Source organism: Stigmatopora argus, chromosome 1 (genome assembly GCF_051989625.1).
Source record: "Stigmatopora argus isolate UIUO_Sarg chromosome 1, RoL_Sarg_1.0, whole genome shotgun sequence".
Classification (NCBI taxonomy): domain Eukaryota; kingdom Metazoa; phylum Chordata; class Actinopteri; order Syngnathiformes; family Syngnathidae; genus Stigmatopora; species Stigmatopora argus.
The window spans coordinates 6,429,030-6,450,791 of record NC_135387.1 but is presented as its reverse complement, the minus strand read 5'-3'; the positions used below and the strand labels follow the sequence as shown (position 1 = coordinate 6,450,791).

The following is a 21,762-nucleotide window of genomic DNA, read 5'->3' as shown; positions in this document are numbered from 1 at the left end:
ATATATATATATATTATATATTTCTATATTTATGTATGTATATATATATATATATTAGATAAATTTGAAAATATATTGGATACATACAATATGTAAGACAAATGTAATACATATGTAATAAATACAAATATTATCTGTACATTCACATGCAATTAAACATAGTTTAGGTTTTGTCGTCATTGGGTTCTTCTTTCTCAAGCAAGTGGACATGTTGTTCAGCCTCTTCGTTTGCAATCACCTGGTAGAGGTAGCCGACTGAAATTCTGCTGTCAAATATTCTGGAACATAGATGTGTACAGTAATTTTTTTAAGATTCAAATTCCCTTGTTAAACCTTTTGCTGCCATGCCAACCAATGTCAAAGTCATGTTGTTAAAATGAAGCAAGGCCCTAGGAATTTTGCCAACTTAGTGACCTAGTTGTTTTTTATCTTTTCCGACCCTTCTGGACACTTTTGAAAAAAAGTAAGAAGCAACAAAACTGGTGACTTTTTGTGCTGTCCTTGTATACTTGTGTTTTGGCCTAGATTAGAATGGCTTCCTTGCAGGCACTTACAGATATAAGACTGCAGCTGATTAACTAAGTTAGCGTATCGGCCTCACAGTTCTGGGGTCGAAGGTTCAATCCCAGATCACAGTGTGGAGTTTGCATGTTCTCCCTGGGATTGCATGGATTTTCTCCGGGTACTCCGGTTTCCTTCCCCATACGAAACACATGCATGGTAGGCTGGTGGAGCACTCTAAATTGCACCAATTGCATTCGTATGAGTACAATCATGTATGGTTGTCCGTTTCCGTGAATGAATGAATGTGCGACCAGGCACCCCAAAGACTTTTGTACACAAACAATTAAGCAGTAGTCTTCCCTCAATAATCGCAACTTCACTTTTCGCGAATTCATTTTTTTCTGCTATTCATTTTTTTTTAAGTTCATAAAAAAGTGAAAATTCACAATGAAACTTCTAAGCAGAAGCCACTCTTACTACTAGAACTCAGCACTGAAGAAAAAAATATTTTTTTAAGTTCATAAAAATGTGAAAATCCACGCTGAAACTCGTAAGCGGAAACCACTCTTGCTACTAGGACTCAGGACTGAAGAAAAAAAAGATATAAATTTGTCCTTAAAAAGGTAGTTATAATAGGAGTGAGTCTACTTTGCGATTTTTCGATTATCACAGCCATGTCTTGTCTGCATTAACCGCGATATGTGAGGGATTACTGTAATCGTCCCATTGGTGGTTGCCTATGTAAGATGATTGATCACATACAATTTTACGGTAGAGAAGCTGAAAGATACATCTAAGACAGTATAAACATTGTGTTTAACATAATTTAATATTTGATTACGAATGCGCTTACGTCTCTGACTCGTGAAAATCAACATAGTTTTTTGCATTCTCATTCTCCCAGGCTTTCACATCTTATTCAAGCGTTGTTTGTTTTGGGGATCACTCTCTTCAAACTCCCACTTAGTTCGGCCGCATCTCTCATCAAATCGGCACACATATTTCCATGGACTTATGAGTTCATTATAATGCTGTCATCATGTATTATATTTTCAATGTAGTTTACTAAAACCTGTGTGTATCAATACAAGCCCAACCCATGAGATTTTCTCCAGTCTTTCACAGAAGAGCTTGTATCTTTCAGATCATGATCAAATACTTTCTTTCTTTACAGGTTGTTGCTGATGTTACAGTTGCTTTAGTACACTGCACTTTTTGCTTTCAGCTCTCTGTCATCAATAGCTGCTGTTTTCCTTTAGCTATCCGTTTCACCTCTGTACTTTGTACAGTATTGAATATGGGCTAAAAGATTGTTCTTCTGACAAGGCACTGGTATTCATATTGTTACCCTTATTAGTATAAAATTAATAATTTTGCTCATAAAAAAGGGGTGATTTAAAAATTGAGTTATCTTTAAACCACTAATTCATGTGTTTGTTGTGTATTTTTTATTCTTACAGGTCACTCTACACATTTCTGGGATCGTGGGTTCAATCCGAGGTTCTGACTTTCCTGTATGGAGTTTGCATATTCTCCCCGGGCTTGGTGGGTTTTCTCCAGGTACTCCAGTTTTCTCTGATTTCTCAAAAACATGCACTCGTAATTGCCCCTCGGTAAGACTGTGAGTGTGAATGGTTGTCCGTCTCCTTGTGCACTTTGATTGGCTGGCCACTAATTCAGGGTGTCCCCCGACAAGTGGCCATAGCTGGGATAGGATCCAGCACCCACCGTAACCCTTGGGAAGATAAGCGGTACAGAAAATGAATGAACAGGCCACTCTTTTAACTCATTGGCTAGCATTGACAAACGTTCATTTGTTCCTCCCAGTCAAAATGGATTGGACATCCGACGCTGTCAGTGGCATTCGCAGCTAGTCATCCCAGTTTAATTGAATTGGATGTCTATTTCCAACAATAGCTTGCAATTGGTTAAATAGTATGGAACCAAACAACAACAAAAACCTTTAAGGTCTTACGTGGGGATGTACCCAATGTGCGTTTTCTTTTTTAAATTCAATTATATTTCATTAATTTACATTTTATTACATTACATACATTAATATGAATTTAGGAGTGTATTTAGAATGACAAAATAATATAAAAAATACAATAATGACTAATAATTTGTCATATACACAATAGTAATTAGTAATAGTATTTATATTTTGTATTCATTCATTCATGTCATACATTAATTCATTTTCCACATCGCTTATCCTTGTCAGAGTCGTGGGCTAAACCTAGCTTAGATGACTTCAGTCGAAAGGCAGACTAGGTACACCCGAAATTGGTCACCAATTAGTAAAAAAAAATTAAATGACCAAAAATACCTATTTGCTTTATAAAGGTTTTAAAATCTTAAATGTTAACGTTTGTTTAGCTGTCCGATGCAGTGATCACTATTTCTGAAAGGGTAAAATTATATCAGTTCTAGTTGTTTCTGTAAATAAAAGCTAAAATGTTAGCTATTCTTCTGTTCAGGAATATAGGCGAATAAAATAGAATTTCCCTTCCCATATTATTTTTCAATATAGATAATCTGCAGGGGGATATAGATCATCGGAGTATATAGTTATATATATCCAGCACATTTTATCATACATTATTTTTTCTCAATGTATCTTGAAGACAAACATACAGATATAAATACATACAACACCCTCTGACTTCCCTACTGGCAGAGGTGACTAATTTGCTACTATATTTCCAAGATGGCGGCGCGCACAGGTGCAGCGGCTCAATGATCTTTTACCAATTTCGTCATACACAGCTGGGTATGATGACAATTAGGCTTTTGTCGAGTCAATGATGATGACAAAGCCTATGTCCGATTATTATTATATAGATCACTTGTTTTTATGTTATTCATGAAAAAACAATAACATAATATTTATATTTTACCATTCAAACTGAATTTTGAACTTCTACTTTGAACTACCTTATCGGTATGATGGCCAAGATGGAGATCAAGCTTGATAATATAAGGACAAGTCCAGGAAACCAATTGGAAGTCTCTTGGTAAATCCTGGCGTACAACAGGTTAGTCCCTGCACTGAAAATTTTCAAAGAAAGCTGCAGTGAGGTGAGGACTTTACCTGGAAAAGAGTATAAACGAGATGACCAGTTGAGCTGTTAGAAATAAATATCACATTGTAGATCATGAACAAACAGATGAAGTCCTACAATTATTGGGGTTTCACTAAAGCCTTGTATAAAAAAATATTTTTGACCAACAACAACTCACTGTAGGAAGAATCATGCATTTGCTGGGACAGCAGAGAACAGATCAGTGGAACAGGCATCAGGGAGAAAAGCGCCAAGAAACGAGCTAGAGAGAAAGTCCCAGCGTTAATGTTGGTGGAGTAATATCTTTCAAAGTATTGATTGGTTGATAAAATGGTAGTCAAATCATGGTGGCAGATTTTTTTTTCTGTTACCAAAGAAGAACATGTACGCATTTTTGGCAAAGGCCATCGGTATCATGCCAGCTGCATTGGAGAGCAGGCCGATGATGATCAGAGATCTGTCACTGAGCCATCTTGATAAAAACACAGAACTCAGGAAGCTTGAGAGTATAATCAGGAAGCCGGAGGCATTCCCATAGCCAACCTGAGGGATTCACATGAGTGGTAGTTAGGAACAGACTAAAGTGGGCACAAATGATCTCTTAAATGAATTTGAGCATTCCTTCCCACCGACCACATTTTTTAAGACTTGCAATATTGATTGTAAAGACTTCTGTTGTGATTTGTTTCACCATTAGTTCAGTGTGTGCTTGGTTTGAATACTGGGAAGGGCTGAACGAAGACGTGTGTGTGATTGTAGTATCATATTTTGTTAGTTCAATAAAACCAACCAGACTTTCCTGTTATTCTCTTTGAAAAAATTGTTAAGAGCTATTCAATAGAATTGACACTAAATTTTATGAAAACTGATCTGAGAGTTATTTTTGCTTTGTTACTGAAGGACTGTGAAAAAAACTAAGGGACTGTTCGGATCAGCTTGAAAGAGTGATTCTGCATATTTAACCTCAGTCTCAGTCTGCAGAAGGTCCCCACTTTGTGGACTTCCTGTGTGTGGCTCCAGTTTTTTTTACCTAGGTCTACAATGTCTTGTGTGTCTGTCTTGCTACTGCAACCAAGGAAATTTCCCAAATACGGGATGAAAAAAAGTTCTAATCTAATCTAAAACCGTTAAGTAAAGCTACTGTGATGTTTACCACCTTTTGGGGTAACTAATAATCTTAAGTGTTCCTACTACTATTAAAATTATTACTATTTCTAGATCAAAATGATTCTTAAAAGTGTGTACTGCCATTTTAGAAAAAAAATCCTAATGTCTACAGATCACTACAGTAGAGTATACCCACACACAAAAACCCTCACTATCAATGAGAATGAATGTAGGTAGGAAGGGGATTTTCAAGTTCAGGAAACATAAAAATAATACAAAAACACTTGTTGTTCCAATACAGTCCATTAAAGTTTATGGAGAATGGAAAAACTCACCTGGATGTTATTCCAGTGGAGAGGCTTCATCAGTTGAAACAATACTAGTATGTTTCTTGTTGAATGATCTACTGCATTATAAAGAAGCCCTGACACCCACAGCAATATTATGTTTATGACTTTTTGCGGATGGTCAGATGTGTTGTTGTTGTTGTTGTTGTTGTTGTTGTTGCAATTAAAAGTCTTGCTGTGATCACAAAATGCTCCTACCTGCATGGGAATACATTACCGTATAGAAAATGAAGAAATAAAATATTGATTTTCCGTGAAAACTATCATAAAAATCCAGTTTGTGAGATTTTTTAATATGAATAGTTGTGTCCGTAATTATTGGAATATCGACGCAATTTTTCATCCTTTTGCCTCTTATCACCATCACTAGCTTTAATTGAAACTGAGAAATATTTGTTAAAATCCACCAAGTAGTAAAAATTTGGTGATATTAGAACCTGCATTTTGAGCAACTTATTTTAAGGGCAGTGAGCGACTCACCTGTAGGAAGAAGATCACGTAGAAAGCGCAGCTCGTCCAAAGCAGAAGACACAGCAGCAAGATAAAAACTCCTGCTTTCATTGTCGGACTTAAAAAGTCATACAAGTGTCCGGCTGTCATGGAGCCCACAAAACCAGACAGTCCGCGAATAAGCGCAGCTCTCATCAAAAGTTTGGATCTGTCCTGTGAGGTGGAGCTCAGAGACAAAAGAGTCATGATGCCACTCCAAAAAACAGCTGACCCCCCAGACAGCCCAGTGATGATCATCTCCACCCACAAGACTTTGAGAGGCCAGTCCAGTACCAACATAAGCACCACCACCGAGCGGGACAGCGTCTGGCCCAGTAGGGGGAGTGCGATGAGGCTTTTCCTCCAGCCCATATCTCCTAGCCATCCCAGACAAAGACCAGGAAGGATGGGAACCAGTTGACTCGCTACTTTGTAAATCATAAAGAAGCTGGACATTGAGGTCTGCCAGTCTTCAGTGCAGGATACGTTGCTAACCGATTGGTTAGACATGTTAACAAATCGTTCCTTCATGACCATTGGTAGGACAGTGTTGAAGAACGAGTTCCCCAATTGAACACCCGTTGCTACAACGAGAATGCCCCACACTAAGTGGCCTTTGTACATATCGCCGACTGAATGAGACATAGTACTACTTTGTGTGAATTGCAGCTTTGTCTCCACCTTTTCAAGGTGAGACCAGCCTGTCATGTTCAAAGGCTAGCTCCTCCGCCAGTGGCGTGGCTGTAAGAATATTTTGTTTTGTTACTTAACTCTTTGTTGCCCTTGGGTTTTACTGCACACCCGAATAAACTGCTGGTGGCATTTTAGGACACTGTCATCCAACTGTTAAAATAATGACCAAGATTTGTTGTTATTCCGGCGGATGAGTGGTTAGCACGTTAGCCTCACAGTTCTGGGGTCGAGGGTTTCATCCCAGGTGGGTCCTCACTGTGTAGAGTTCTCCCCTAGCTTCCGTGGGTTTTCTCCGTGTACTCCGGTTTCCTCCCACATCCCAAAAATATGCAAAGTAGGCTGGTTAAACACTCTAAATTGCCCCTAGGTATTGAGTGTGAATGGTTGTCTGTCTCCTTGTGCCCTGCAATTGGCTGGCTATCAATTCAAGTGTCCCATGCCTGGTGTCCATAGTTTGCTGGGATAGGCTCCAGCACCCCCCACATTCCTTGTGAGGATAAGCGGTGCAGAAAATGAATAAATGAGTTATTACTCTGATTTATCCAATTCTTTCCCCTGCCACGTTCCACTCCCACATTAAGTAAATGTCAGATACATACTGTATTTGCTCTGACCACAAACTTTTAGAAAACACACATTCTTTCCCTTGCTTCCCACAGTCGTACTGAGGGGAAAAGGTACAACTTCCCAAGTGTTGGAGAATGGCATTTAAGAGCACAAGTTCTAATAAGTCGTTTTTGGGATAATTGTATCACTTATTTAAAAAAGAGAGCTGCAAACAACACATGATTATTGAGAACTTTATTACACAAAATTTGTGTGAATGCAATCATGTCAAAATATTTGTGGCAATCATCATTTTTCAATAAAAAAACAAATGAATAATGAAAGACCTACAAATTTTATACCACACGCAAAATTAATCAATTTTCTTAGTTCTATTAATTTTTCAGTTGCACACATGGCCTCTTTTGACTCCACCCTTGAATATTTCTGTTCATAGCAAGCTGCTCCTGCCTGTTACATGACCATCTTTACCAAGCACATGGCATCAAGTGTGCTTGTTGCCGTTGACATCCTGAAGTCTGTCCTGATCTTCCTCACAGCACTGAAAACATGTTCAAATGTGGCATTGCTGCGGGGAATAAAAAGTATGCCCAGTGCAATCTTTATGTTAGCATATTTTGGGTTTCCAGAGCTGTCTTTTATTTCTCCAACTAGTCCCCATTGCACATCTGCTCTCTCCTGTACTGTAATGTCTCAGAGCTCCTCAACTTGCAGGCAGCTGAATTCTTCTTCCAAGGCATCAACCTCACAGCCAGGCTTCATGCATGGGAATCTGTTGATGAAGTACCTAACACTTGTGAAGGAACTTTTTTTGCTACCTCAGCATGTTTGAGCAATTCATCCTTCATTGGAAATTTTTCTTTTACATATTTCACTGCAGTTTTATAACTTTCTCACACTTGTGCAGATGGCAGTCACTTTTTTCTCTCCAGGCATTTCTTGCTCTTTCATGTACTGACGAATATTCTCACCAATATTAAGTCCAGCATTTTTCTCAAATGGAATACTAATCTTCTCATAATCCACTTTCACTTCCAACAAGTCTTTGTCAGACAAAGCAAGTTTTCATGTGGCAATACTTACAGTATGCAAAGAATTCTCCTTCGGTTGATGGCACCAAGCACGGATATACAATACTGTATTCCGTCTTGAACTTTTGCAGGCTCGTATTTTTTTTTCAATGGCAATATATCAGTATCAGTTCTATGGTCTTTGATTTGAAGCCATGGCAACAGTACAACTATGCTGCTTCAAAAATCTATCGAAACTACAGCCACATGACCTAAACGGATGTCACAGCCGTTTAAGTCATGTGGATGTATTTTCAATTTGTGCCATCCTCCTCAATTGGCAAATTTGAACTCAAAAGGTTATTACAAGCAAACGTAATGTTTCGAAACACCAGTCACGTCAGACATTGCTTGATTTACCCCCCCCCCCGTAGTTTTCATAGAAAATGCAGATTTCAAAATTTGCTGTAAACTACGGACGATTCTTAGTATTTGCTAGCTCTGAATAATTTGAAATATATTACCTATGACAGATCACATTTTAATATCATGACATCTACATCATTAAACATGCTAAGAGTATGTTCTCATTTAATTCCAGATAAATTCGAGGCAGTCTATCGCCGTAAAGAGCAGGGAATAAGACCCAAAACCTGCATTTGTGACTCCGTAAGTGAATGAACTAGACAAGGATATAATGAAAGCCACTTTTATTAGTTGTAGTCAATGAGAAGCTACAGGTGCTCTAAACGGCATGGATGGCCTTCCAGCGGGACAGAGGACCTTTATTGGGGATGTACTTGACACCGCAGCCATCAGGAATGACACGTTTCTGAGCCATCATCTCATCAAATTCGGTGGCATTGAACTTGGTGAAGCCATACTTCTTGGAAATATGGATCTGACGAGGAAAGATAAACATGACAATGAACCAAAAATCAGACCGACTTACTAATTAACATGTCTCAGTGGCCCCTTAAAGCTCTCCGCACTTCACAGCTGAGGGCATACACAGCCAAAGAGTTTGCTGTTTGCAGCCTTTGCACACCAGAAACGCACAACAGCGAGACTAGTCGGCTTAATAAACTGCAACGTTTCATGGAAAATGCATGAGTGCCACTTGTGTACCTTCTGGCGGCCAGGAAACTTGAACTTGGCTCTGCGCAAGGCTTCAACCACATGCTCCTTGTTCTGGGCCTTGGTACGCACAGACATGATAACCTGGCCAATGTTCACGCGGGCCACAGTGCCCTGTGGCTTACCAAAAGCACCACGCATTCCTGTTTGGAGCCTAAAAAGGAGAAAAAGGACCATTTTGACTCGAGGGATTAAAACCGAAGAATACTACAACAACAAAAAATCACTCACCTGTCAGCTCCGGCACAGGACAACATTTTGTTGATGCGGATGACGTGGAAAGGATGCAGACACATGCGAATGTGGAAACCATCTTTACCGCAGGTCTTCACCATGTACCGTAATTACTCGAATATAACGCGCACTCGAAAATAACTCGCAGGTAATTTTGGGCCAAAAAAATCTGGAAAAACGCAGTAATCGAATATAGTGCGCACCTAAAATTTCCCGCTGACGAAAATCAGAAATCTTACCTTTTTTTCTTCGTTTCACGATTGTTTTGTTCAAACAAATTTATTCATTAGAATCCTTCAAATGAAGAGTTCCTCTCTCTCTTTGTCTGTCCTCTCATACATCTCTTCGTTGAGAATCCTATCAACGTACACGCTTCCTTCATCCACTTCCTCTTCCTCCCACAACACATCATCCGATTGGCTTTACGAGATGACGTAAAATCCGTGCGTCAAAGTGAGTTTGACAATGCTTTTTTCGATCGAAAATTTGTAATTTATTTTAGTTATTGATTATAACACTGAACTGAGAGAGGGTGAACTGAGACGAGTAGGAGGCTAGAGGGGGGGAGTGGTGGTCTCGGCTTTCCGATTTTCGATCGAAATTACGAGATGACGTAAAATCCGTGCGTCGTCTTTACGAGATGACGTAAAATCCGTGCGTCAAAGTGAGTTTGACAATGCTTTTTTCGATCGAAAATTTGTAATTTATTTTAGTTATTTATTATAACACTGAACTGAGAGAGGGTGAACTGAGACGAGTACGAGGCTAGAGGGGGGCAGTGGTGGTCTCGGCTTTCCGATTTTCGATCGAAATTACGAGATGACGTAAAATCCGTGCGTCAAAGTGAGTTTGACAATGCTTTTTTCGATCGAACATTTGTAATTTATTTTAGTTATTGATTATAACACGCACCCCCAACTATTGGAATTAATAATATTGCAAAAATCTGCGTGTTATATTCGAGTAATTACGGTACTTGTTAGCACAGATACGGGCAGCCTCCAAAGCTGCAAAAGACAAAGCAAGACTGAAATTTCCCGATAGCCACCAAACGCTTATGAAACACCATCAGTACATGAATAAGGAGTGTTCAGAGGTAGCGAGAAAAAAAGCTCACTTTAGACATTGGACAGTCAATGTTTTTAACACATTTGAGTTCAGTTCCCCGTTTCCTATCACTTCTGGGAGCGTAAACTTTAAAAAAAAAACATTTCTCACCTTCAGAGGACAGCTGCTCATATTCATCAGAGACCATGTGCCCACACAGGGGAAACTCATCTACCTTGGCCTTCTTCCTGCCCAGGTCGAAGATCCTAATCTTGGGGTCTTAAACAAAAACAAAAAAGCCATCGAATACAAAAATCCAACTATGGAATGTTATACAGTACATTTCAATATATGAACATGTCTCAGTGATCCCTTAAAGAACTCAGCACCTCCCAGCTGAGGACATACACAACCAAAGAATTTATGTCTGCAGCCTTTGCTCACCAGATTTGCACTGCAGCAAGACTAGTCGGCTTAATAAACTGCAGTGTGGAAGCACTATACAGTAATACCTTGACATACAAGTGCCCCAACATATGAGCAATTTGAGATAAGAGTAAAATTCTAAGCAAACGTTTGCCTTGAGATACGAGACAAATTTTGAAATACGAGCATACGAGACAGCCAGGTGGCCGAGACACGAGAGGCTGCTTATGATTTCAACACCACATCTCCCTCGTGCAAAGATATCTACAAGCACTGGGTGGGGAGCTGCTTTTCTGTGTTTTTTTGCGTTTGTCATTGTAGAATTAAGGGGAAAAACAGTGGGTCCAAAGCCAGCAGGTGCAATGAAGGGTAGTGTGAAGGCATATGACGACAATCAATATTAAGCACGAAATAATCAAAAAACATGAGTGCTGTACGCCTGACGGCGCTGGGTCGCAAATAATAGAGCACCCGAACAAGTTGGCAAGTGGTTGCGCATTATCCTATTGTGAGGATATGTACGTGTCATTTCCGTAATATTTTGAAGGGGGGAGAAAAGCAAACAATCCTACATAGGTTCCTTGGAAGGTGGAAGCAAGGCAAAAAGAGCCAAGCCCGAAGTAAAAAATTAAAACAAAATTGGAATTAAGTTGTGTAAAGTAAGATTAAAACTTTTTTAAGTGTCTGTATCGTTATCTTAAATTTGTTTACCATGTTATGTTCCCCTCTGTCTTTCCCCTCTACGCACTCCGCATTGTATTGAATAATGTCTCATTTTAGTATTAAACATCATACCCACTAGTTATTTGTTACTCTATTAGTAGATGGTGAACTACAACCAATAAAAATGTTTTCCCACTGTAATATCTTGTTTTTTTTCTGAGGGTGGGAACAAATTAATTTGTATTTAGTTCATTTCTATGGGAGACGTTGATTTGATATACAGTAAATCGACATACAAGCTCGGCCCCGGAACGCATTAATCTCAAGGTACTACTGTATTAGACGCCAATGCCATACAATGATGATTTTTACACTCAAATGGAGGAAAGTGAGTTGCTTACCAGGCACACCCCTACAGAAACGTGACTTGGGGTAGGGTTTGTTCTTGCAGTACCTGTAGCTGTGAGCAAGAAATGGGCAGCAATTATGAGATGCTAAGTCATTATTTGGTAGGAAAAGCAACCAAGCACTTATTCTAAATTTGCAATGTATACATTCAGCATTGCGTACAGATAATTAATAATTTTCATAAGCAGGCCGCAAAATGGCTTACATGGCTGTAAAATTCAGTTAGGTAAATCATTTTGAAAGCTTGTGATAAAAAGGGTGTGATAATACGTGAATCAAATTAGTGCTACAATTACGTCCAATAAAATTGTTGCGGCATGCTAATGCTAACGCAAGCCAAGTTCTTCTCGAGTTACTTAACGCCGAGAAATGTACCCGACGTCTTTAAACACAAGGGCAGGTCCAGAGTAAAAGTTCAAAACCAAATGAGAACTTTAGCCAAGACTGCCATTTTCTAGAAGACAAGTTAACTAGCACGGTCCATATGTCGCGGTGAGGAAGCCATTTTGCTTGCGCGTCGGGCCGCGGAATAACACGTCAAAATAGCCGACTTACCAGCGGGCTGGTCGACGCCCCATGGTTGCAATCTGAAAATGAACACAAGTAAATGTTACGGGATAAGATTTTTTCCTTTGGGTTGAACAGTACCGACACAAATCAAACTTTCGGCAGAGTCGTAGAATGTGCGAGGCGACCATGCACTCACCGAATGGAGAAAAGGAAGTAGAACCCACTTCCGTTTGGTCACATGCCTGCTGATTTTTTTTAAATACTTAGTTTCAGATATAAAAACAAAAACAAAATTTTCACACGTTTATTTTTTCTTTCAGGTGTATAAAAACAGTTTCTTTCATATAAAAACATTACTTTAATATTTCAGGTCGGCAGTTTCGTTTCAAATGAACTCTGGGTAATGTAGTATTGTCTTCACATGAAGTCGTTTTTTGTTGTTGTTGATTTGCATTAGCAAGTCAAAAAAAAATTATGTGTGTTCCTGCAAGGTCTCCTTTGATAACCAAATTGCAATCACCCGAGGGAATAGAAGATGATTCCGATGAAGCCTGCATTGTTTTGTTGAATAAAATTGCTGATTTGTTTCTTTGGGTTTTTGACGACCCTGATTGGTGTTTTGAGAATGTTTTGGGAGGTGACCTTTTGGCTTTTGTAAAGAGGTGGATAAATACCTCACTGCTCTTGGCCTTATACTTCCCCTAACTCCAGAATTGCTGAGAAACAAAGATGCAGAGAACATATGGCTATCAAGAGACATTGGAAAACAATTTGGATGTGATTGATCCTTACGACTGATGCAGATGACATCGACTTTCAACCCAATTCGGACTCAATTACTACATCTTCAGGTAAGATTTCTGAAAAATCTCATCTCCTCTCATTTTTTGAACTGCTTTATCCTCATTAGGGTCACGGGGGGCGCTGGAGCCAATCCCAACTGTCTCCGGGCCAGAGGCGGGGGACACCATGAATCGGTGGCCAGCTGATTGCAGAGCACAAGGAGACGGACAACCTTCCACACTCACAGCCATACCTAGGGGCAATTTAGAGTCTTCAATCAGCTTACCATGCATGTTTTTGGAATGTGGGAGGAAACCGGAGTACCCAGAGGAAACTAACGCAGGCCCAGGGAGAACATGCAAACTTCACACAGGTGGACAATTCTGGACTTGAACCCAGGACCCCAGAGTTGTGAGGCCGGCACGCTAACCATTCGCTCCACCGGGCCGCCGATTTCTTAAAACGTATAATTTGTATTTCTGGACTATACTGTCGTTTATGAAGAGACTTGTTGGGTTAATTCTGGGATGTTACTATATGTTCATTTAGAATTAATGGAATAAAGCTGAAAGGAAGTTTTATTAAGGGGATCATGTGCAAATTTATAATATAGGGGGGAATGTTGGGGTAATCATTATTATAAATGTGTTTGCAATGAATATAGAGCCTTATAATATACATGCTTACTATATTAATCAATATATTTGCTCATCCTAAATGTGTAACTATATTAAACAATATATATATGTGTTTGATCGCCTTTATGTTAGAGTTGAATTAATATGTGAAGCAAACGCTTGCGCCAAGGTCGCTCTCCAGGACAGCGAGAGATACAAGTTCGAAAGGACATAAAACAATCCACTGAGTTCTTGCTCCGAGGACTGATTACTGGAAGATACGCGTCGACCCCTTCCCCAGATGCGAGTTCAACAGGGAAGATCGGTGAAGGACGCTTAAATTGTTGTTGGCTCAACGGATGGCTATCAATCAACTTGTATATTGTTTTAATTTGTGACGCCAGGTTGACGCTTGGTTTGCTTGATTATGGAATTGTTTTGTTTCTTGCTTACGCAAATGGAATCGATAACCTTGTAATTGTTTTGATTTGAAGCCTTAAATAGGCAGGACATAATGCCGCTCTTTAGAATAATCTTGGGTGGGGCGAGCTGCCGGATGTATTCTCTCTTGCAAGAATTAAATGTGATGTGACTACAGATGCCTTTTTTATTGAAAGCTGAATTGGAAAAACCTAAGGATAAACTTACAATTGGATGAACCTAACATTTGGTCCTTCGAGCCTGTGGTCAAGATACCGGAGCAGAATCCAGGTCGCTTCCGTTCGATATCTGGAAAGACCGTGCACGGCGCTTAAATACCCTTTTCCGGGCTGGATTACTCGACGAGGCGACTTGGGTTCTCGACGGTTGACGACTAACACTCTGAAAGAGACATCTGGTGTCATATCTGGTAAGTCCACGTGAATGTCTGCGTTTGTTGAAGGGGCATTGCACGTGAGGTCCATTTTTTTAAATGTGACTCGCGTCCAGGGGACTGCGACACGCGTCCAGGGGACTGCGTTACAAACCCTGGGTATACTAGTCGCTGCCAGGTAACGAGACAGAGCATGAGTCTATAAAACTTGGGGCAGTTCGGGGTGTCCTGTGCTGTGGTCCGGAAAGGTACAAATATAACTCTGACAGTATATCAAGCTAGGGTATACATTTGTGTTACGTGTTGTTACGTGTTGCGTGTGTTACGTGTGTCCTTCCGCGGAAAAGAAATTTGCTAACTGATAACTGAGTGCACGCGAGCTCCATCCAAAGATGGGCAGCTCAAATATCAAAGAATGGGGATTTTGAAATTTGTTGAAAATCAAAGCGCTACAAGGGTTAAACACCTAAATTTATGGATAAACAAATATGGGTTTGCTGGCCAGCTTAAATATGCATGAAATATTAAAACCTGCGGGATAAAATACGCACTAAGCATAGAAGTAATCTATATATAATATGTGAAGGGAGACACAAGCGATACGGCTTGTTCCACAGATACTAATTATTGTTTTTGATGACGAGGCGGGGAAAGGCAAAACGTGCTGTTTTGTAAATGATAGCGGTCCTCGGCTGGTTGATAGGAGCGAGGCGATGGGCTGTTTTATTCTAAAAACAAGACGGGCCTGCTCAAAATGATTTGAATGAGGATGGTGAGCTAAATTTTAAACCAGAGATCACATTCTTTGTGAATGAATTCAATTGGAATTTTTTGTATGATGCTGAAAGTTGTAAAACGGCAATTAAAATGGTTATTTCCAAGTCCTAGGCATACTTTGTTAATAGTACCTAAATGTACTGTCAATTTAATGGAATGAAATGGCTTATTGCGGATTATCTTGGTTTTATCCTGTCAGCGGGAATATTTTGGTTAACAGAAATACAAAACAGCAAATTAAATGTTTAGCGGGGTTGCCAAAACTGCGTTTTTTGTCATACTCTAAACTTGCCAAATAATGTGTTGATTGGGGGGAAGCGCTCTGTTTTGGTGCGGCTGATTTGATGGTGTTGGACATTATAATACAGTATGCGCGCGTTGTAATTGTACACAGGAGGTGAAACATTGTGCGCAGAAAGAAAAAGAGGTCGCTTAGGAATGTCAACATTGATAAGCTGCTTCTGCAGCGAGCGTGAAGGTCACAGTCAGCGGCTAAGGGCGCGCTTCCGTTTAAACATTTCAGAATAAGAACAATCATGGTCTGCAAGGGATGCATGGTTCCGCAATTATCTTCGCATTTATTTTTGGGATTTAATAAGAAATAGTTTTCGAGGTGATAGAAAATCTGTTTGGCAAAGATTGATTTGGTAAAAGCTTTGGAATTGGGAATAAATACTATTATTATTATTTTATTTTTTTGTCTTGTGAAGTTCAAAGGGCTCTTGATTGAAGAGAGCTAGTTTTGGAGGATAAAACGATATTATTACAGTTTTTGAATGGTTGGTTTGTTCAAAATACTTCAATATAGGTGATTGGCTGGTTTAAAGAAAAATGAATGGAATTTTGTTTTTGTTTTTTTTACAATATTATGGCATATTGGTGACAATTTGAGGGTCCTTTATTAAGCATTGAAAATTGTAATTAGGAAATGCCTAGTAAAAGGTGGATTTCTCTAATTTAATTGTAGATTTTTCTTGTGGTAACAGGGAGCTATAAGAAATGGCTCTTATCTTAAGTAAACATAGTATGGGGTGATTTGCAATTTATGTCTTAGGTATTAAGAGTTATTTGGTTGTTAAAGAAATCAGACATGAAATTAACAATGCGGAAATGAGAAATTTCATGGCATTCGTCCAAATTATTAGGTAAATTGAACCTGGTTGGGGTGGATAAGATAATTGATTTAGGATAGGCATAGTTTCCCTAGAAGAAACATGGAGCGTCTTTCAGTGCACAAATACGTTCCCTGTTTGACCTAGAGGGGGAGTATGCTTTGGTATAGGTCATATTGAATTTGATGACTATTGGGGCGTTATTACTGTCTATTGCTTTAGGGGCATACAAATTAAGAATTTAGCCAAAACTTACTGCATTGCAATTATGGGGTTAATACACCTGAATGTTACGGTGATAACGATTGGCAATAACAAGCTTAGATAAAGGGGAATATCTACAAAAAAATAAAATAAAATCTAAATTCAGGTGGGGCCTTTCATGGTGGGAAACAAGTGATGAAATAATGTCTATGTTTTAAAAATAACATCTCCAAATTATAAAATATCAACCTTGGAGAAATGCTTTAAGTAGATGGGTTGACTAGAATGGGCAAAATTCGATAACATTGAAAGGGGGTGTAACTTAATCCAGAACATGGAGATAAAGTTTTTACAAACGGTTAAATAAAAGGGGGTGTGTGTGTGTTTCAATGTGTCACAACTTTTCCGTTATTGCATTATTGGCGAATAGATAGTTAATCACAGCCACTCGCTTGGCAGTCTACATGCTGACTGAACTGGGGTAAGGGGCGGTGGCAATTGAACAAATTTCTATTTTTAGATATGTGGCATGTGGATCTAATACATTAATTATCTAGTTTCTTCAGGCATCAATTTTGCGGTTCGAGGATCTACTAATGCGGAGTGGATCCAGACCTTCCGGAGTGTGGAGTATTCCTGGTGTCCTCAAGAATTCGTAGGTTTTCTCTGGGTACTCCAGTTTTACTCCAACAAACCAAAATTATGGATGATTGGGGGAGCACTCAAAGCAAATTCCTTGATTATGAGTGCGAGCGTGGATGAGTGTCTGTCTTTTGTGTTTTAATTGGCTAGCCACCAAGATATATCAATATTCTAATATCAAGGTGGAATATTTCTGAAATCGCTGATAAGCCTTTCGAGGACGGCGGTGGCAGAGTAGGACAGAAACAAAAAAGAAAAAAATTTTTTTCACCAAATGAAATTTTTTGATTTCTGCAATGGGAAATTTTGGGAACCTGGGGGACTAAATAAAAACAAAAGACTTATCTAGGAGGGCCACCATTTTGAGTCATGGTAAATTTCATGCCTAAAATAAGGGGGAGGTTATATATATTCAATCTATATGCAGATATATGGCCAAAAACACGGGCGATTCCCCCTCATGTCAAGCTACAAAAGCTACATATCCATTTTCAAAGGATACATATGGATTTAAAAAGATTGGGGAAACCTTGTTGCAGAAACTGGTCTAGATTGGCAAGCTTGGATGACACACACATGCAAAAAAAAAAAAAAAACATTTGGTCTTCGATAAAATTAAACCATACGGTGGGGGCATTACAAATCATAATTCAGACTGACAAATTAACTTGTGGATCCTTGTCTGACGTTTTTCCTAAGTCCATGGGCAGATGGAGAAGACTCTTTTTACAAAAAATCTACAATTTTGTCTCAACAACAATGTCTATGGAGACGGTAAGAAGGTCGTCAGAGATGGAAACACCCGGATCCGCCATAGTAAAATTAAAATCTGAAATGACCAGAGAATTCATTTCTGCAACGGGGAGTTCCCAAACGGGAGGCGGTAAGAAAAAATTGGTTACTGTTGATGGAAAATGCAGCTAATACTATAAATCAAACCTGGATAACATGTATTGTGCCCCGCCCTCTCTTACGAGCAGTACCCGCGCAAATTACTCCTGATTGTGTAATGGAGATAATGACAAATGAAAATGTAAGCTTTTAAATCATTTTACCTGCTTAAAACCTTACAGGGCATGGTCTGAAGCTGGAGGCGATAAATGAGACGTGGTGTGCCCACGTCCTAAACCGACTACACCCTGGTACCACGTTCTGACCTATGGTGGTGGTGGGGTCAAAACAAATTATACGACTCCTGCCAAAATGACAGCAGGACTTTGTGCCTTGGTCTCACTGCTGTTACCAGTGTCTGTTTTTCCATCTACAGTAGAGGAGATACAATTGGCTGCACAGAAATCCGGTATGATGGCGGGCCCCTCGCGACGGCGTCGCATGGAGAGAGGGTGATCCGACATAGATTGATGCGATTGGCATCCACGGGGCATACCAGGTGAGTATAAGTTGGCTAATCAGATCGCAGCAGGTTGGGAGTATATTTTTCTTTTAATTACTCCAAACAAAAATGTTGATTGGATAAATTACCTGCATTACAATGTCCAAAAACTTGGAAACTATACTGAACAGGGATTTGTGGCGATAAAGGAACAATTGGCAGCCACCAGTCTTATGGCGTTCCAGGATCGCATAGCAGTTGATATGCTGCTTGCGGAGCAAGGGGGCGTGTGTGCAATGTTTGGAGATCAATGTTGCACCTTCATACCGAACAACACGTCACCCGGTGGGTCCCTCACCCAAGCCATTAGTGGCCTGCAGACCCTCAACCGCAATATGAAGGAGCATTCTGGAGTCAGAGAATCCGCCCTTGAAAGCTGGTGGCATAAGTCTTTTGGGAAGTATAAGAATTTGGCACAATCTGTTGCATTTTCCGTAGCCCTTTTTGCTACGATTTTGACATTATGTGGGTGTTGTATTATTCCCTGCTTAAGATCTTTGATAAGTTGACTTATGACCACTGCGATTGCCCCTACAAATTCTAAATTGCATGAATTATATCCTCTGTTGATGAGACATACTGAGGGAAGCAGTGAATTTCAAGAGCATGGTAGTTCCGAGGATGAAAAATATGGCGAAAATGATTTTGTTTTCTGCTTTCAGACCTGCCGAACGAGTAGGGCCTAAGCGGGTAAAATTAAAACAGCCAACGGAGATATCCCTCTCTTCTTGGATTTGCCATAAAATAAAAAACGAACATATAATAAAAAAGGGGGGAATGTTGGGTTAATTCTGGGATGTTACTATATGTTCATTTAGAATTAATGGAATAAAGCTGAAAGGAAGTTTTATTAAGGGGATCATGTGCAAATTTATAATATAGGGGGGAATGTTGGGGTAATCATTATTATAAATGTGTTTGCAATGACTATAGAGCCTTATAATATACATGCTTACTATATTAATCAATATATTTGCTCATCCTAAATGTGTAACTATATTAAACAATATATATATGTGTTTGATCGCCTTTATGTTAGAGTTGAATTAATATGTGAAGCAAACGCTTGCGCCAAGGTCGCTCTCCAGGACAGCGAGAGATACAAGTTCGAAAGGACATAAAACAATCCACTGAGTTCTTGCTCCGAGGACTGATTACTGGAAGATACGCGTCGACCCCTTCCCCAGATGCGAGTTCAACAGGGAAGATCGGTGAAGGACGCTTAAATTGTTGTTGGCTCAACGGATGGCTATCAATCAACTTGTATATTGTTTTAATTTGTGACGCCAGGTTGACGCTTGGTTTGCTTGATTATGGAATTGTTTTGTTTCTTGCTTACGCAAATGGAATCGATAACCTTGTAATTGTTTTGATTTGAAGCCTTAAATAGGCAGGACATAATGCCGCTCTTTAGAATAATCTTGGGTGGGGCGAGCTGCCGGATGTATTCTCTCTTGCAAGAATTAAATGTGATGTGACTACAGATGCCTTTTTTATTGAAAGCTGAATTGGAAAAACCTAAGGATAAACTTACAATTGGATGAACCTAACAAGACTGAAAACAATCAGGTTCAGGGGAAGACTATTCGACATGTACTTCTTTGATTTTCCAATGACTCAAATCATTTCATTTTGTTCAACTTGCAGAAGATGAGACTCCTACTCCACAAAGAAAGAAAGAGCGATTGGCGACTGAACAGACATAGGTGGCAAAAGATGACACTGTGGCATAAAAAATCAGTTGGAACACATCTCCACTTCACACCAATAGAACCTTACACTGCAGACGGAGAGCCAACAGTGGAAGCCAGGATAAAAATCAAAAGTCGCCTAGAAAGCTTCCTTTGTTTGATTGATCTTGACATTCTTCGCTTAATTTAAGATTGCATGACTCAACATGTGCAATATACGGAACATGCGGGCTGGTTCCTTGAACTCCCTGAACTAATGGCATTTGTCGCCATTATCATCTTGCGGGGGGTAATCAGGGTTCCCTCACTCCTGGTCAACAGATATGGGAAACCAACTGATTATTGGCATTATGCCCCGAGGCCTTCACCGAGATTATGAGGCATCTGTGCCTCGACGACCTGTTTACGCGCAGCGAAAGTGTGGAGACTGACGAATTTACTGCAATATCAGATGTTTGGGCATTGTTTGTCAACAACTGCATCAGATTCTTCGACCCTGCCCAACACATTACAATTGATGCACAACTTTTCCCGACAAAAATGCGCTGCAAGTTTTTACAATCCAATCCAAACAAATTTGGCAAATTTGGCATCAAATTTTGGATGGCTTGTGACTTCTGATCAAAATACATCTGCAACGTCGTACCATACTTGGGCAAGGAGTCTACTAATCCATGTCGGGAGATTTTCCATGAAAACGTAGTTTTGAGACTTATGGAACCATTCATGGACAATGGCAGAACTGTAACGACGGCCAATTGCCTCACTTCTCTGTCCCTCGCACAAAAACTGCTGAGCCGAAATACCACATTCATCGGCACCCTCAACAAGACTCGCCGGGAAATCCCTCAAGCTATTAAAAAGGCTTACTGCAATGAATTCACCACTGAAGTATTTTTTGTTGCCATTTTTACTTCGTCAACAGCTCTAAGTGTATCATCGTTTGAAATAGTATGAAAGCCGTATTTGTAACAAAAAAAATGAAGACTGAATCAAGGCTACAGCTTATATGCGCACAAGACTTACAGCATTGCTATATTCTTTTTCACCAGTAGATGTCGACAAATTAACCTTTACTATTTGTTGGTTATTTTCTGTTTTGCAGTAAGAAAACAACCATTACTGGATGAATTACTAACTTCCTTATGATATTGACCCTAATAATGTGCTTTTGATAAATACAGTATCTCAGAAATACCACGTGCAAGGATTTTTCTCATGATTTTCCCTTTAAAGCAGGGGTCCCCAAACTTTTTCCTGTGAGGGCCACATAACTTTTCCCTTCTCTGATGGGGGGCCGGTGTCAGTTTGTAACAGAAAAAGTGTGACGATCGTAGGGGAGCTTAAATTTTTTTTATTGTTTTCCAGAAAGCCACACATAACCAAATAACCCTTTCCCTCCATAATACTACCACCACCGTGCTTGACGGTAGGCATGGTGTACTTGGGGTTAAAGGCCTCACCTTTTCTCCTCCAAACATATTGCTGGGCATTGTGGCCAAACAGCTCGATTTTTGTTTCG

General features: G+C 39.7%; 2 protein-coding genes and 2 non-coding genes across 4 annotated transcripts; all 4 read right to left on the bottom strand.

Moving 5' to 3' along the window:
• Window positions 1-98: 98 nt before the first annotated feature.
• Window positions 99-6,120, bottom strand: LOC144085490 (solute carrier family 46 member 2-like). Its single transcript, XM_077614849.1, has 6 exons — window positions 5,504-6,120; window positions 5,012-5,221; window positions 3,941-4,112; window positions 3,748-3,831; window positions 3,442-3,598; window positions 99-278 (listed from the first exon to the last, which is right to left on the bottom strand). Exons 1-6 carry the CDS (start codon window positions 6,047-6,049, stop codon window positions 164-166), a joined length of 1,284 nt encoding a protein of 427 aa, XP_077470975.1. The 5' UTR covers window positions 6,050-6,120; the 3' UTR covers window positions 99-163.
• Window positions 6,121-8,477: 2,357 nt separating this feature from the next.
• LOC144078512 (large ribosomal subunit protein uL16-like) lies at window positions 8,478-12,390 on the bottom strand. The gene is made up of 7 exons (XM_077606613.1): window positions 12,253-12,390; window positions 11,691-11,749; window positions 10,372-10,479; window positions 10,130-10,160; window positions 9,151-9,258; window positions 8,911-9,073; window positions 8,478-8,683 (listed from the first exon to the last, which is right to left on the bottom strand). The coding sequence occupies exons 1-7, from the start codon at window positions 12,273-12,275 to the stop codon at window positions 8,528-8,530; spliced, it is 648 nt and encodes a 215-aa protein (XP_077462739.1). The 5' UTR covers window positions 12,276-12,390; the 3' UTR covers window positions 8,478-8,527.
• On the bottom strand, window positions 8,741-8,874 carry LOC144087315 (small nucleolar RNA SNORA70). Its single transcript, XR_013304683.1, has one exon. It is a non-coding gene; the product is annotated as a small nucleolar RNA SNORA70 (small nucleolar RNA).
• On the bottom strand, window positions 10,556-10,688 carry LOC144087331 (small nucleolar RNA SNORA70). The gene has a single exon (XR_013304690.1). It is a non-coding gene; the product is annotated as a small nucleolar RNA SNORA70 (small nucleolar RNA).
• Window positions 12,391-21,762: the final 9,372 nt, after the last annotated feature.